At 41.5% G+C, this 16,395-nt stretch overlaps 1 protein-coding gene across 4 annotated transcripts; it reads left to right on the top strand.

Moving 5' to 3' along the window:
* Positions 1-743: 743 nt before the first annotated feature.
* ZCCHC8 (zinc finger CCHC-type containing 8) lies at positions 744-16,118 on the top strand. Of its 4 annotated transcripts, none has more exons than XM_053369994.1 (14): positions 744-1,200; positions 3,120-3,160; positions 3,866-3,940; positions 4,502-4,607; positions 5,521-5,598; positions 5,960-6,063; positions 6,576-6,641; positions 7,917-7,977; positions 8,359-8,501; positions 10,430-10,572; positions 12,396-12,520; positions 13,239-13,322; positions 14,352-14,466; positions 14,646-16,118. In XM_053369994.1, the coding sequence occupies exons 1-14, from the start codon at positions 1,015-1,017 to the stop codon at positions 15,461-15,463; spliced, it is 2,145 nt and encodes a 714-aa protein (XP_053225969.1). In that variant the 5' UTR covers positions 744-1,014; the 3' UTR covers positions 15,464-16,118. The 4 variants fall into 4 exon arrangements, with proteins under 4 accessions (XP_053225969.1, XP_053225968.1, XP_053225970.1 ...); XM_053369993.1 differs by having other exon boundaries at positions 7,914-7,977; XM_053369995.1 differs by lacking the exons at positions 744-1,200; positions 3,120-3,160 and adding an exon at positions 1,427-1,611 and having other exon boundaries at positions 7,914-7,977.
* The last annotated feature ends 277 nt before the right edge of the window (positions 16,119-16,395 follow it).

The raw sequence follows: 16,395 nt of genomic DNA, 5'->3' as shown, positions 1-16,395 counted from the left end.
GCTTGGTGATGGATTGCGTCAATGGACTGCTGTATGCTTTTCTGTACCCAGAAATATAGATGTATTGATTAATTTGAATGGAAAGTGGCTTACAAACCTAATTGTAACATAATAGAACACAAGTACAGCGTAAGTCATATCATGAACAAATCACCTGTAAAACAGCAACCAAACAGCAACTAAAAAATAAGCTAAACACGTTTTAAGTGGCAGTGGCTTGCCAGGGTTTCAGCCAGGGTATTTTTTCTACCTCTATCAGAACATGCCTAGTGATTGAACCTGGGTGGTCTGTTGCTGCCCTATGCTTTAATGAGAGAGACCTGACAATAGTGGAAGAAGAGGAGGGTCAGTTGCTTGGTTCCTGCTTGTGATGTAACCAGGTTCTTTTTGCTTTTTGCCACTCCTGAAAGTGGTGATGCGCTTCATGTTTGTGGAAGAAAACTTCCAGGAACTGGAAAAATGAGATTGTAGCTACTCTGTTAGTGAAGACATCTGCTAGTACGTTGGAGAGCATGGATAAAAGGGGGACTCGTTTTCCTCCTAGCTGTACAAGTTAGTAATTCCTACCCATGCTACACAAGTGTATTAGCCGAGCTACCAAGAAACCTCTGCAAGAAAAAGCACACAGGAAGAGGCTGAGCAAAAAGAGCTGCGCCCCCCCCCCTCCTATTGCGAGTCAATCTCCGCCAGCCTGCGCTGCCGGAAGCTTGAGAATCGGGCGGAAGTGCTTGGCCAATCCCAGCATGCATCGCTGCCCCTAGCCGCTCTCCCAGTGTGAAGTTCGGGCCTGGGGGCTGCGGGTGCCGTCCGGCCTCGCTGCATTGTGGGAGTTGTAGTCGCCTGCCCGAAGAGCTCTGGCGACTGAAGGCCTTGCGTGCAACTGCGGCCCTTTCCGAGGTGAGGCCGGGGCCTCTCGCCGCCTTTCCTCTCCGCCCGGCGGCAACTTCTTCCGCAGCGCCTGGCCGTGCGGCCGGCGGGCCACGCGCGGCCGGCGCCTTCCCTCCCCGACCTAAGATGGCGGCCGAGGTGGACTTCGGGGACCAGGAGCTCTTCCAGCAGCTGGACGCCGGCGAGGCGGCGCCCATCCCGGCCGCGCAGCCGCCCCACGCCCGCTTCGAGGAGGCCGGGGCGGAGACGGAGGAGCTCCGCCAGCGGCTGAGGGAGTGCCAGGAGACCGTCAGGGAGCTGCAGGCCGAGAATATCCTGGCGGGGGAAGCAGGCCGGCCTGGGGGCGCCCCCTACCCTCAGATCCCCGCCCAGAGGCGGCAGCCCTTCGAGGCGTTGCCGCCTCCCGGCCGTTACGGGGCCGCGTGGAGCTTCCTTCAAAGGGGCTCGGGCTCTATCTTCGCAAAGGGGTCCCAGTCCTTGTAACCCCCTCCCCACCCCATTTGTAATCTAGAACCTGCGGTGGATTCAGTTCCGTGGGCTTCGGCTGTAGTTGCAGAAAGTGTCAGGGACTAGCCTCGTGCAGCAGCGACACAGTCCGGCCCCCTGGAGCACGAGAGCTTATTCCGCAAGTCTCTGTTTTCAGGGTTGGCCCGGACCAAGACCTTTTGCTGCCTGAGCGGGGATGAGGATTTTTTGCAAAGGGATACTTAAGTAAATGCTAAGGTACTTTGCATTAGCAAATGTTTGGCTACCCTGTGTTGGGAGTTGTAGCCCAACAACATCTGGGCACCAGGCAGGCAAAGGCTGCCCTAAAAAGTGATCTAATTTAGTACATTTGTTTTACTTTTATTTCATAAGCTGCTTTGGCTGTGTGCAGTAAAGCTAACCAACTGAATATATTCTATAAGCAATGCTAAGAAGGTTGAAGCTGCCAGCCTTACCTAATAATGTATTTGTAGTTTGCATCCATTCACTGTTACTGGAGAAATTATTTCTGGCACCGAAAAGTTTCCACCCCACATCACTGTGCTTCAGGGAGAGCAGGAACAATGAAACTCTCACCTTATCCTGCTCCTGTTGGAGTGTGTAAGACACAAGACTGGCAAAGTTATGTTGACACTTTGGACATGCATTTCTTCTCCTTTATGGCAGTAAAAATGCAATAATAAATTGAATTTATTCAATTTGCTGCTCCCTCGAGTTGACCAGAATTCCACTCTGCTGATTCTGTCTGTGTTGTGTTTGCTGCAACATACTGCTATCCACGTGAGAAGTTGTATCTTGGAACTTTGCTGTGATTTTTAAAATTTAATTTTATACTACTTCATCCCATACCACCCCACCTATTTTATCTTCACAACAACTTGTGGGTTAAGATAGACTGCAAGAGAGAGTGGCCGCCCAAGATCACACAGGGGCCTTCAGGGCTGAGTGTGACTTTGAATCTGGGTCCTCCCAGTCCTAGGCCAGTACTCAGCACTATGTCATGCAGTCTGCCTCACTGACTTTTTAAATTCCTTCTATTCAAAGTGGTGTATGGTTCTCCCCTGTCCCCTTTTCTCCTTGGCTACAATCCTGTGAAGTACATGAGGTGCTGAATTATCCAGGTTCACCTAGCAAACAGTGTAGCTGAGCATGGATTTGAACACCCAGCACTCTTACATTACACTGGCTTGTCATCGTCCCTCTGCAAATTGTTTTGTGGTCACACACATACACACAGAGGACACATGACAAAGCTGGGGTGGGGAGAACAGCACCTGTTGAATATATCACTTGTGCAGCTTTTTAAAGGGCACAGGATACCAGATTTCAAAGAAGAATGCACTGTTCATAAGCATGAATTGTACCAGGGAGGAGTACAGTTCTTCCTTTAGCAGAACTGTGACATAAATGTCAGCAGCCCTAGAAGGATGTGCCCTGAAGTGTTTGACAAGGTATTCATTCAATTCTGCCATCTTCAGGCTTCCCTTGTGATGCCTTCCTTCCTCCATGTACATTGAGTACCATGAGTGGGTTTCAGCAACTCTCTGATTAACAAGTGGGGAGGCTAACGTACTTTCCTTTAACTTTCATACCTACTTTTTATATGTCAAATAAGCTTACATCTGGAGCTCTGGTTCTAATTATTATTACTGATTGAGAGTGCAGAACGGGGCAGTCATAAATTATTCCAGTCATTATTCTGAAATAGTAGCATGACTTGAAATTCCTTAACAAATAATTAACATCATGAACTCAGAAGAAAATTGAATATGCTGACTCGACCAAGGTATGTGTAAATTGCTTCATCATCTGTGATGTTTAGTACATTGTTTAAAAGTAGATATGTGTAAGGATTTGGGCATGCCCTGTGTGATTCCAACCCACCCACACAGTGCCAAAGCATAAATTGCTTGTGGAACCCCTTTCAGTTTCCAAACTGGCTTGCCATGTTTTAGATATATGATGTAATTCATACTTTATGTTAGTACTTTTAAAAATGTTAGGTAATTTTTAAAACGTGGTTTGACCTGCTCCATTTATGGGGTGGGGCACAAAGCCTCCTTGAGCACGTTAAGCTAGCAGCATGGTTTTATGGATTAACTGGGTGTAGCAGAAAATACCTGTCATTTGTTTGTATTGAGGGGTCACAAGGGAAGAGTGCTTACACTTCTTCACTAATATTAAGCTGTAGAATCTAATGCATGTAATCAAAAGAAAATAATTTTGGCTTAGTATGCACTATTCTTAACAAACTGCGATAAGGAGAAAAGTTTATTACTAAGAATGGGGGTGGGGGAGAGAAATAAATAAATATACATATTAAGGTAAAGGACCCCTGGATGGTTAAGTCCAGTCAAAGGCGACTATGGGGCTGCAGCACTCATCTCATTTTCAGGCCAAGGGAGCTGGCGTTTGTCCACAGACAGGCATGTGGGCCTGTCTGAACTGCTACTACCTAATGTAATGGTAGCTTTATGCTTTCTTTTTTTAGTGGACTTACCATTGACGACTCTAAACTTGATGGGCCTTTGTTACAAATTTTATTTATGAACAATACTGTTTCGAAGTAAGTATATATATTTTATATTGATTAAGTTCAGAATGTTTGTATCGTGGGTGCCTTCTAGAGTATTGAGCTTTGAGTGGTGGGTCAGAACCCACTAGTCTACTGTCCCCCAATATAAGGTGTGTCATGTCTGTAGCTGTGTACCCCAATTTTTTAGGTGTGTGTGTGTGTGTGTGTGTATGTGTGTGTTCAAATGAGAACTGGAAACATTGGGTGGTTGGGTAAATAAGCCATATGTAGATTTTTTAAAAAAGTTAAATTAAAGTTCCCACATAGTAGGTTGTAGTCCCTAGTCTAAAAAACGTTGAAAGCTATTGCTTTACAGATATTTAAAGAAAACGTGTGCAACATGAAAGGAATTTTGAATTTCTGCAGTTCTACCAAAACACTGGGTAGGACAAATGCCTGTACCTTTCCCCCCAAAGTTTGATCTACAAGCTTTTCCTTCTGCAGAATTGCAGAACAAAATCCTCAGCTTGAACAGTGTCTAAGAGCAGTCTGTGAGAGAGATGCTTTATAACAAAAAAAGACAGCATATCTATTTTGAAAATTCTTGTATAGGCAATATCATCAAGAAATAGAAGATTTTATATCTTGTTTAGTTCAAAAATATGAGGAGCAACAAAGTGCTGAATCTGACAAGACCTACTTCAATGTTAAGCCGCAGGTATTTATATATTAATGAAATGATCTAAACCTTTTCTTTTATTGGTATCCGTTGTTACTATTGTAGTAAACTAGCCCTAATAGCCTTTGTTATTGATGAAAAGTGTACCATGTTTCCTTAAAAGCATAAGAAGAGAAGCACATAAGCTACATTTTCGAGAAATAACATGTTTCTATTCATATGACTGGTCTGTCAAAAATGTCCTGCTGCAATCTGCTAACTGGTCATGTTCTTCAGTAGCACAGTGTATGATGCCACTGCTCCATGTGAAGATAGGCAATACTGAGTCAAACCATTGGTCCACCTAGCCCAGTATTGTCTATCAGGACTAACAGTAGCTTCCCAAGGCCTCAGGTAGGGGACTTTCCCAGCCCTGCTACCTGAAGTCCTTTTCGCTTGAGATGCCACTACATCCAAAGCAGCCACTGAGCTGTGTCCATCCAGTGTGCACTCAGAGCACCTGTGTACACATGGCCTTCTCTGTTCACTTTGTGGAAGAGGGCATCGCTATGCTTATAGGAGGTTAAGCTAAAGACTTCAGAGAAAGCAAAGAGAGTGGATTTTTAGCTGAAATTTGAAGGGATGGTGGGGCGGGGGGAAGAGTTTCTTGATGGAAGAAAGTTGGGATATAAATGCAGGAATTTTTCAAAGAATCCTGTAGGCTGGGGAACTTGTTGCCTTCCAGATGTTGCTCTACTCTGGAGTTGCCCATCATTCCTGACAATAGGCCATGCTTGCTGGGACAGATGGCACTGGAATCCCAACAGCCTCTAGAGGGCACCAGGTTCCCTATTCCTGATACAAGTGTTCTGGAAGTGAGTTCAGGCATATAGGAGAACACTCATAATTATATACTTTGTTATTTGATAAATATAATCTTAGTTTCGCAAACTGTGATTTGTCTTTCTATTAGCCTTCTAGTTTTATGTTGGAAGAAGACCATAAAGTGACAATCTCAAATACATCAAAAAAAATCAAGGAGGCCTTTAGTGTAAGTTACGCCTTTGCTTTGTGGTGTATGTGCTTGAATCCTACATTTTAGATTTCCGAACCATAGCATTAGAAAAGGGTTGACAAGATGCTTAAAGAGCCATGCAATTCTCACTGTATTTAATTATTGTTAAGTTGTTGTAATTCTTGGAAGGCCAAAACTCATATTAATTGGCTGGGCTTTTTTTAGTTATGGGTGTGTAAGATGTAAGATCTTGTTTGTAAAACCTTAAAACAGGAGAACCTTTATTGTAATGTACTTAATTATATCAAAATATATATTTGTGAAATATTTGAGTACATTTTTAAAAAGGTATCTTTCAATCTGATAAAATGCTGACACTTTTTTACTCTTTCTATAGGTTGTAGGAAGTGTTCTCTATTTTACCAATTTTTGTCTTGATAAACTGGGGCAGCCTATATTAAATGAAAACCCTCAGCTGACAGATGGATGGGAAATACCCAAGTATCCTATTTAGTTTAATGTCCTCCTCTTTTCCTGCTAACAATGCAACTTAATCCAATCAGTACTAAACCAGATTCAATCTACATATTTTGAGTCTATTAACTACGTAATTGTGGTGTCATACGTTACAGGGCATGCCCTTTTTGGTGAAACATTATTTCTGGTGATTGGATTTCCTGCTCTGCTTAAAGATGCTATTGGGCTTCCATGCTGTATTTCTCAATAGTGGAGTCAGGCAGCTGACACGCTACACGGATCAGGCTAAACCCTACTATTAAAAGATAGCATGCTTTCAACAATGATGGAGCCATCCTTTCAAGCAGAATCTTGCCTTCATGGTATTGATTATGAGTCTCATCTTACCTTTCTTAAGCAAAAAACAAACAAAATTAAACTTTGTAATAACAATTTATACCAAAACACTTCTGGGTCATAGCCATCATGCATATACAGACACGTAAACCTCAGTTGTTCTGTTTTCTACAATGGCAATTCCTTATTGAACTCTTAAGATACCAGCAAGTTTTCACGCAGATTCTTTCTCTAGATGGACAGGAGATACAAGTAAAGCCTAAAAGGTTTGTATTTCTCTAAATCTATGAAAATTTCTAGTTAAAAAACTGAAATGTGCTGTGGTTGATAAGTAATGGATATGACTTAGAATGAGAGCAAAGTGCAGATTAAATTGCTGACATAAAGAGCACCCTTCATGATGTAACAGCTTGCCACTTTTAAAGCATTTTGTGATATTAAGTGTGAAGTGCAGCCTCTTATGACCAAAAGTATAGGGGAAGAGGGAGCTGGAGTGTTCTGGGTGCTTTGAAGACCTTATTCAGGCACATCCAAAATAACTATAGCAGCCTTTGCCAACCTGGTGCCCTCCAGACGTTTTTAGGCTACAACTGTCATCAACCTCAGCCAGCACAGCCATGCTGGAGGACACCAGGTTAGCAAGAGCTACTCAGACCTCGCTGTCCATCTTCCTGCTCATAACTCTCGTAAAACTCCATCCCCCCCCTTTAATTTGATAGAAACACAGATAAAATCTGCTAGGAGACAGGCTTATTAACTTTCATTAAGAATTAACTAGATGAGTCCTCAAGTAGGGCATTAGAATAATAGATTGAGCCAACATTTCATGAACAATTAAAAATAAAAATTTACTCCTCAGCTTTATAATTGGAGAGGGCCATGTGCCTTGACATATCTTAAGATAGACTTTTAAGTGGTTATTTCCAAAATATTTTGAAAAGCAGTGCACTGGTGCAAATGAAAGTTGAAAGTGGCCTTCTCCATAATGGCCAAAGCAAGAAAATAATTGTTTCATGCACTGACCCATTCAGTTTCCTCTCACACTTCCTCATTCTCACAAACCATGGTTTCCCTTCAAACCTGAATTGGAAGCCACACTTTAAAATGGGCTTCCGTGGTTCAGGCACACCGTTTCCACCTGCTTCGGGTGTCATGGCAAATTGCGGTCTGGTCTGTGGGAGGGGTTGCAAGAGAAAGAAGGAGCACAAAATCACAAAGTCCATAACAAGAAGTCCAACTATGATGTCTTGGATCAGAGCACTTTTTTTCTTTTTCTTTTCAATATCCAAATTTCCACTACATACTACTTTATTTATTTGTCAGACTGTTGTAGCATAGTCACAAAATGTTTAAAATGTTAAGATGACATTGTTGTTAGTATACTTCCTCCTGCATTCTTCTGTGCTGTCACAACTGGGTTTGGTATATTAGGCATATGGGTGACATTTTAAAAAGGCTGTTGGAAATATGTAATGGACCCACATATTTGTTAAGTCAGTATTAAATATTAGTGTTATAAACTGTTTACTTTTATAAAGCAGGCCAAAATCTCACTGCTTCAATTGTGGCTCTGAAGACCACCAAATGAAAGATTGTCCACAGGTAAAATATTCCTTCTGATGTTCTGTCCTCAGAGCACATTGATAATCAGATATAGATTACTGGTAATTTGAAAGGATTCAGTTGGGTTTTGATAAAGCTGTATAATCCATTTGAATATTGTTGATATGTTTTATATCTTAAGACACATATTTTGCTACGTATGTCCCTATTAAAATATTCTAGGGTCTTTTAAAAAACAAGTTTAAGCAATTGTATTCAGCAACATATATCCTCTGTAAGGCCAAAACTTTTAAGTATCAAATAGTCCAACTCTGTATAGTACTAGGCAGACTGTTATTCCACAGGTGAATCAAGGGAATTTGTATGTGTAACTTGGTAGCTGGTATTGTCCTGATTTCCCCCCCCCCAACTACATTTTAGCCACGAAATGCTGCCCGTATAAGTGAAAAAAGGAAGCAGTTTATGGATGCTTGTGGGGAAGCAGGAAACCAAAACTTCCAACAGCGGTACCATGCAGAAGAAGTTGAAGAAAGGTTTGGAAGGTTCAAACCAGGAATAATTAGGTATTTTCTCTCTCTTACTGAATATAAATCAGCCTTTCCCAACCTGGTGCTCTTTGAAAGCTTTAGACTACAACTCATATCAGCACGGACCAGCATGGCTGTGCTGGCTGGTGCTGATGGAACTTGTAGTCCAAAATATCTGGAAGGCACAAAGTTGGAGAAAGCTGAAAACATGGGGGCAGGGACTGGATGGCTCAGAACTCCTGCCCTCAGGTACCTGATTTTTACTAAATCTAACCAAATATTGAAAATACCTTTAAAATGTTTTGTTCACTCTCATTTCAATATTTGCTACTAGCACCAAGATCTGCACCTGCAGTGGCTCCACCCAGGTCTGCACCTAAGACTTCAAGCCCACTGCAGCGGCCTCATGATCACATTGCACCCAGGACAAGCGGAGTGCAATTTTTTATGCTGAAAGAAAAAGCAAGGTGTAGACTACAAGTAAGGTGAGGTGCCTGCCCCACCTAAAACAGTTGAAGCTGCAGCAGGAAAAGACTTAGACACAATACTCATAGAAGAATTTGCAGCACAGCATATTTCACTTAAAACCATGATTATGGAGACATGGAAGGAGCTGATAACCCCTTTGGAAAGAATGGTAGATGCAATAGTGGAGAAATTTGCTGGCACCACCGAAACCATCTCAGCAGCAATGGATCTGGTACACTTAGATGAAAAAAATTGAAGCGGCTCCTCTGAGAAAATAAGGATACAAAATCTAAGCTAGAGGAGGTGGAAAACAGAGCCCGAAAGCTTACTTTACATGTGAGAGTCATTAAAGAGGGGGCAGAAGGAGACAGTATTATGGACTTCATATTTCAGTGATTCAAAAGTGTGATACCCACCTAAGAGCTACTCAGTGCTTTTTTTCTGGGGGAACGCAGGGTACCCCTAAACATTTTGTGAATTTAAGTTTGGCCTCATTGAGCGGCAGTATTTCAATATGAGTAGGAAAATGAGAGTACCCCTAAACTTTTTATATATAGAGAGAGAAAAAAGCACTGGAGCTACCTTTGGGGACAAGAGAGAGCTCACAGAGCACTATCAGTCTGTGAGGCACTGTTAAGTGTTTTCACCAATTCAAAAACGACAAGATTTGGATAGCTTTTAACAAATGTGAAAGGAAGAATATGAAAATCACCCAGTTACAGTGCTTCAGGATTTATCTCTGGAAACAGAGAATAAAAGAGAAATGTGTCAAGTAATGTTCAAGTTGCAAGAAGCAGGAATATGATATTACTGGGCTTTTCATTTCCATCTGGTAGTCACTACAGGAAATTCAACATTCTCAGCAGCAAATCTCAGAGAACAAATCTACCGGCAGCATTAGTTCCTGAGATAGCTGAATATCTAGAACAACAAGATAGCAAAGATCCAGAAAAAGAACCCAGATAGAAGGTATACATCGTATCTCAAATAGTGTGAAATAGGAGAATGGGCCAAAGGAGGAGCGGCAGTGTTCACCCATCAGAAAGATCTCTCCACTGTCAAACAACCAGAAAAAGAACCAAGAAAATAAAACTGCTTCAAGGATTGCAAACTGTTAAAAAAGAGTACTTGCTGTAATTTTGGAACCCTTAGCAATAAAGCTTCATCAAGACCTGGCTGGTATGGGAGTCACATGGGGAAACCCAGCCACATGGGTGGGGTATAAATAATAAGTTATTGTTTTTATACATTATTATAACAATTAATGGAAAAGAACATATTCATGAAATTCATGAAAATCAGTCACTTATACATAACAGCAGGCAAATATATTCAAGCTGGACACAACTCTGCAGCTTTCTTATATAATTCCAGCGTGACCTTAAGTTTTCCATCAGGATACAAATCTCTCTTGTTTGTTTTCTTAAAATGTAGCAGACAACTTCCCCAAATAGCCCCTTCATATTTCTAACAGGATGTCATTTGTCCTATTGCAGTGAGGAACTTCAGGATGCACTTGGTGTCACTGATAAGACTCTTCCTCCTTTCATCTATCGAATGCGGCAACTGGGCTATCCCCCAGGTTGGCTCAAGGAGGCAGAAATGGAAAAATCTGGACTAACACTCTATGATGGAAAAGGTAAGTTTAGTGGTGAGCGGCCCTCATTACCTTACTGCAAACGTGTTTTATTTTTTCGTAGTAAGAGGATACCTGTCCATTATTTGGCTTTTAACTTTGAAAAGTGTTCCACCTTTCTGGTTTCTGACTATAAAGAAAATAGTTAAAATAGTGTTGTTTATTGTTACAGCCTGTTATATGAGATGTTTGCCTATTGATTCTTTCCAATAATAATTGAAATTCGGTAATACCATTAGATTATCTGGACCCAATTCAATTCAAGGCATTGAAACTACCTTGGCTGGCCTGGTTTCTTGGGAAAGGAACTGGGTAGTGCAACCTTGTTGATTCTTTTTGACTTCAATACTATTGACCACAGCATCCTTCTCAAACGACTTGTGGGTTGGAAATTGGGGGCACTGTTGTACAGTGATCCCATTCCTACCTTCAAGGTCGATTTTAGACAGCAGCAATGGGGGACTATTACTCAGTACACTGAGCTCACTAGTGGGGTTCCCCGGGGGGGCAGTCAGTCTCTTGTCCCCTGTGCTTTTTAACATCCATATGAAGTCACTGGTAGATGTCACCAGGCCGTTTGGAGTGAAATGTCAAGTGTCCTGATGACACCCATCTCAATTTCCATGTACCATCTGAATCAGGAGTGCCAGTTCAGGTGTTTGAGCATTGCCTGGAGGTAATGAAGGGCTGGGTGTGAACCAATAAATTGAAGCTGAATCCACACATGAAAGTAATATCTGTTGTCAATTCTAAAGTTCAGCAGTAGGGAGATGCATGTACTCCCTTGGAAGAACCAGGTGTGCAGCTTGGTGGGTACTACGTTATCCTTCTTTGTCATTTGAGACCCAGTGTTATGTTGTTCCTTGATAGGGATAACTTATCACAGTGATCCATGGTCACTTCCTAGTCCATGTCAGGCTACCCTTAAAGATCATTCGGAAGCTGCAGCTAGTGCAGAACACACTAGTGAAGCTGCTGGTGGATGTATACACATTCTGGCTGACCTTGAAAGATCTGCACTGGTTATCAGCCCACCGTGGAGCCCAATTTAAGCTGTTGGAACGACACATAAGATTTTCAACAGTTGGTCAATACATACCTTTTTACCCAGTGCTTTGGTTGAGTAGATGTCTGTCCTCTTGTTCTGTGCTGTTGTTCTAATATTGGTTGCTTTTCTCATTTTATTTTCTGATTTTAATGTACATTGTATTTATTTGAAACCTGAAACACCCCTCCCCCTGGGATTGTTTGGGGTGGATTGTAAGTCCAAATACGATAATAAACAGTTATTATATGTGTGATAAGACGAGTGTGTGGCTTAGGGCACCCCCCCATGTTTTCAGAAAAAGTTCCATTGTTACTAAAATTCATTGGAACAATCTATGGATGCATTGATTGAGATTCCTGCATTGTGGGGAGTTGGACTTAATTGCTAGATTTGTAGCCAATGAAGTCCTACTCAGAGTAGACCTGTTGGAATGAGTGTGCCTAAGTCATGTTCATTAATTTTAATGGATCTTTTCCGAGTAGGACTAGCATTGACTACAACCTTAAATAAGTACCATAACCCAAGCTTGGGTGGTTTATCTTGGGGTTCTGGTGGAGTGGTGCTAAATTTTGCAGTTCTGAATATGTGGTGCATAAAAAATGACTAGTTATTTCTTTTGTGATTAATTATACAATGTTGTTTTGCTTCTTATCACAGAATCTGTGCATTCCAGCACCCTGTTGTCAAAGTGGTTAGACGCAACAAGCGCTCACCATTATATGTGCCAAGTCCTCTTTTGTCAATAGTATCAGTAACTATTTGTGGTGTTTTGTTACAGCATCTCCTGGTGGTGAAACAGAGGCAGAAGAATATTATCAACAGAATTGGCGTGTCACTTATGATGTCTCTAAGTTGATAAACTATCCAGGTTTTAATATGTCCACTCCGAATGGAGTAACAGATGTAAGTGACTAGTTTTACACTTTCATCACTTCCTTCCTCCAAAGAGTGACATACGAATTTCTTTTACACGTTATCTGTATCTGACAGTCCTTTCAAAATTTATTTGGAGGGACTCCCTGCTTCCACATGAACTGCCCTGGCCTGTATCTGAAGAAGTGTGCATGCACACAAAAGTTCATACCAATAACAAACTTAGTTGGTCTATAAGGTGCTACTGGAAGGAATTTTTTAAAATTTTGTTTTGACTACGGCAGACCAACACAGCTAACTGCCCTGGCCTTGAGATGGTCCTCAAAGGCCCTCTCCTCTGGCCCACCATTAATGCAGATCTGGTTGGTGGGTACCATGGACCGGGCCTTTTTGACAGTGGTTCTTCAACTTTGGAACTCCCTTCCTGAGGAGGGGTTTCCTCTTTGGTTTCTTTTATGTAGACCTTTCGTGTGCGTTTTAGTCTGTTCTACTTTTTAATACTAGCTTGGTATTTCAGCTCCCAATGTTTTTATATTCTAAGCTGTATTGTCTTGTTTTTAATTTGTATTGATATATTATGTCCTCACCTGTTGTAAATTCTGTGTTTGGAATACACATTTATTAAATATTTTTCTTACAGTTCATTCTTTGCTTTCTTCCTCTTTTTGCTAAACACATATATGCAAGCAAGTTTTCTAGTCCTGCACGTTGATCAGCATCTTCTTTTACTGTATTTATATTCCTGCAGGAATGGAGGATGTTTGGTTCCGTACCCCTTCAGCCCAGTCAGCAGAAGGATATCTTTGCCCACTATCTTTCTACCTATCATTCGGTGACTATATTTAAATGTGCTTGTGAAAGCTGTGTGTATTGATGTTTCCAGTTAACAATCATATTTCTAGTTCTGCATAGAATTCTCTAATTTATGATAGTAAAAAGCATACATAGGCCAGAGGAACATGTATAGGTGTACATTTCTGTAGATTGTTGCCATGTTTGATACTTGTCTTCTGGTGTCTTTATGTCATATTTTGTTCATTAGTTTAAATTAGTTACTTTTCCATTAGCCTGTCTCTAGGAACCCTTTCAGGGTTGAAGAGTGCAATAGGAGTTATTGAAATCTGTTAACATAAATCACATTAGAGCTAGGGTCCCTGATGGGAACATATTTTCAAGATATGGCAGTTGGTTGCTTTGAACTCTTTCGAACCATTTTAACCACCTATGATAATGTGAATAAAGAGTGTGCAGTTCTATAACCAGAAATATTAGTGGGCAGATTTAAATTTAGGGTTGTATCCAGTGTAGTGGAATCCAGTGTAGCATAAGTTAGAGGAATACTTGTTCTGCTGATGTAATGTTTTGCACCACCAAAATGTTGTGCAAGAGAATGCTCAGCAGGTTGCTGATGTGCTGCACAATAGATTCCTTGGTTATGCAACATTAAAACTTGCCCATCTGCTAGTGCAAGAGCTTTATGCTAGCAGACAGAGAATGCTGGAGGCAGTTCTTAGTATTGATTTTGCAAAATAGCAATATATACATACATACATTTTAAAACAAACCTAAATCCAAGCAGTGTACAGAATATAAATTTCCAAGTGCTTTCCAGTTCTTTTGGTACCTTTAGAATCATTGGCCAGACTTCTGGAAGTCAGAAGCAGTAAGGAAAAGGGATGGAAATTGCCTTTGTTTAAATGCTTAAAAAAATAAACATTGAAAGCTCAGAGAAAGTGACCCTGTGAGGCCTTCTTCTCCATGGCTGTGGCCCACAGAGCACATGAGCACCTTCCATGAATGTATCTTCATAATCATGTTGAATACTCTTAATCTCTCTTGTTCCTTTGTGATGCTTCTTTAGTCAAGCCCAAAGTCCAGCAATAAAAGATCTTCATCTCACCAGAAGGCTCATCATCCAAAAAGACAGAAAGGAAACAGTGCTGAAGTATCATCAGCTGACATGGAGATGGATTCTGGTAAGCCTTTCAATACTAATAAACCTGTGCAATAAATATAGTTCATAAAATAGCTTTAAAACTTCCTTCTTCCCATCCCTATTAAAAATTATGATCCACCATACCTGTATACCAGCTTCCATTGAAAACAAGATAGGGATAGGGATGCTTACTAACAGTTGCTCTTTTTCTGATTTCAGACTTTGAAGCTCCACACAGTTCTCCTGGCTATGATAGCTTCCACTTCCAACCTCCACTGCCTCCAGGGTCACCACTGAACGCCACTCCTCCCCCATTGCCACGTGGGACCCCTCCATGTACTCCCCCCAACATTACCCCTCCCCGGCTTCCTCCATGTATTCCCCTACCAGCTACCCGTGATACTCCACCTTTGACTCCTTCCAGTGATTCTGCTCCACTGAGAGCAGAGGGCTCTGCTATGGATGAAGACACTTTGACTCTGGAAGAGCTTGAGGAGCAGCAGCGCCTCATTTGGGCAGCCCTGGAGCAAGCAGATAGTGCAAACAGTGACTCTGACATACCTGGAGAGAATCCTTTAACAGGAAACTCTGTAGCCTCATCACCGTCTCGAATTGAGTCAGACATTTTCCCAGAAGAAATAACATGCAAAAAGCTGGATGTATTGGAACTTGGGACTTCAGACAACAGTGAACAGGTACTCAAAGCAGAAGAGTCTGAAAAGAAACAGATTTCAGGTGATGAACTGATTGATTTGACAGACAATGAAGAACCAAATCCCATGGATTCTGAAGGCAGTGTTGAGAACTGCCCCTCAACCTCAGTGTCCAGGGTAAGCCACAGTGACTCTCCTGTGGTCATCAGTGCGGAGGTGTCCAAAAATGCCAGCCCTGTCCCTGACATGAGCAAGTTCGCTGCTGGGATAACACCTTTTGAATTTGACAATATGGCTGAATCTACTGGGATTTACCTCCGAATAAGAAGTGTGCTAAAGAACTCTCCTAGGAACCAGCAGAAAAGCAAGAAGGCTTCCTCCTAGGTGTCCTATTACTACTGCAGCACGGTTGCACCCAAAAGAAACCAACTGGCCAATTAACTTTGGATACTACTCTGTACTTACTTTATAAATAATGACCAAGTAAGAACAGACACATTGAAAGCTCCTGCTTTGTTCCTCCTATAATTATGTTACTTGTTTTAAAAAGTGCAGTGTACAGAGCTTCCATTTTGACTTCAGGGCCTGTTGCTGCCTAAAACCAATGTTTCTGCTAATACAAGAAAGTGCTACCAAGTGAGTTAACTTTTCTGAAAATGTTTCCTGAATATGAGTTAATCTTTCTGACCCTGTTTGACTTGTGAAGTTAGAGCAGCGGCAACTGGAGGATTTTGTCTGTGCTTTCTGCATCACTGTAAACCAGTTTATTTTCAGTAGTTTTTGAAAGGTTCTCAACCTTTTAAATGGTTTCCTCTTCATTTAAAATAGAAAAATTGTAGCAATGAAATGGGAATAATCAGGGGTTGTTTCCCAATTATTCCTGCCCTTTTTGAAGAGTTTTATAAGTAATTTATGTGGGTCAGATTTTTTTAGTACTACCTTCTTTCTTCTTTCTTTTTAGTAATGCCCCATATTTGAACTTGCTGTACATACATATTGATGCTTCTGTACAGAGGTTTAATAAACAATTTTTTCATAACTTTTTTGTATGTAAACGTTTAGGTAGACCAGAAAAACCTACCGCTGGAAAACTGAATATGAAAATCCTGTTGTGGTTGAATCTTATACTCCCTTTTTCTTCCTTTAAATAAATATTAAAGCAGAAGTGGGGAACCTTAGGCCTGGGGGGGTCAGTTGTGCCTTCCCAGGCCTCGGCCATTGGGACTCTACTCAAGCCACGCAGCCCTCCCCGTACCACACTTCTCACCAGCCCTGCTGCACTCACTCCTCAAGTGCTTTTGCATGTTCTTGAATGG

This window comes from Podarcis raffonei, chromosome 16, assembly GCF_027172205.1.
Source record: "Podarcis raffonei isolate rPodRaf1 chromosome 16, rPodRaf1.pri, whole genome shotgun sequence".
In the NCBI taxonomy this organism is placed as follows: Eukaryota; Metazoa; Chordata; class Lepidosauria; order Squamata; family Lacertidae; genus Podarcis; species Podarcis raffonei.
Note: the sequence above shows the minus strand (reverse complement) of the source record. Positions and strands in the feature narration are given on the sequence as shown.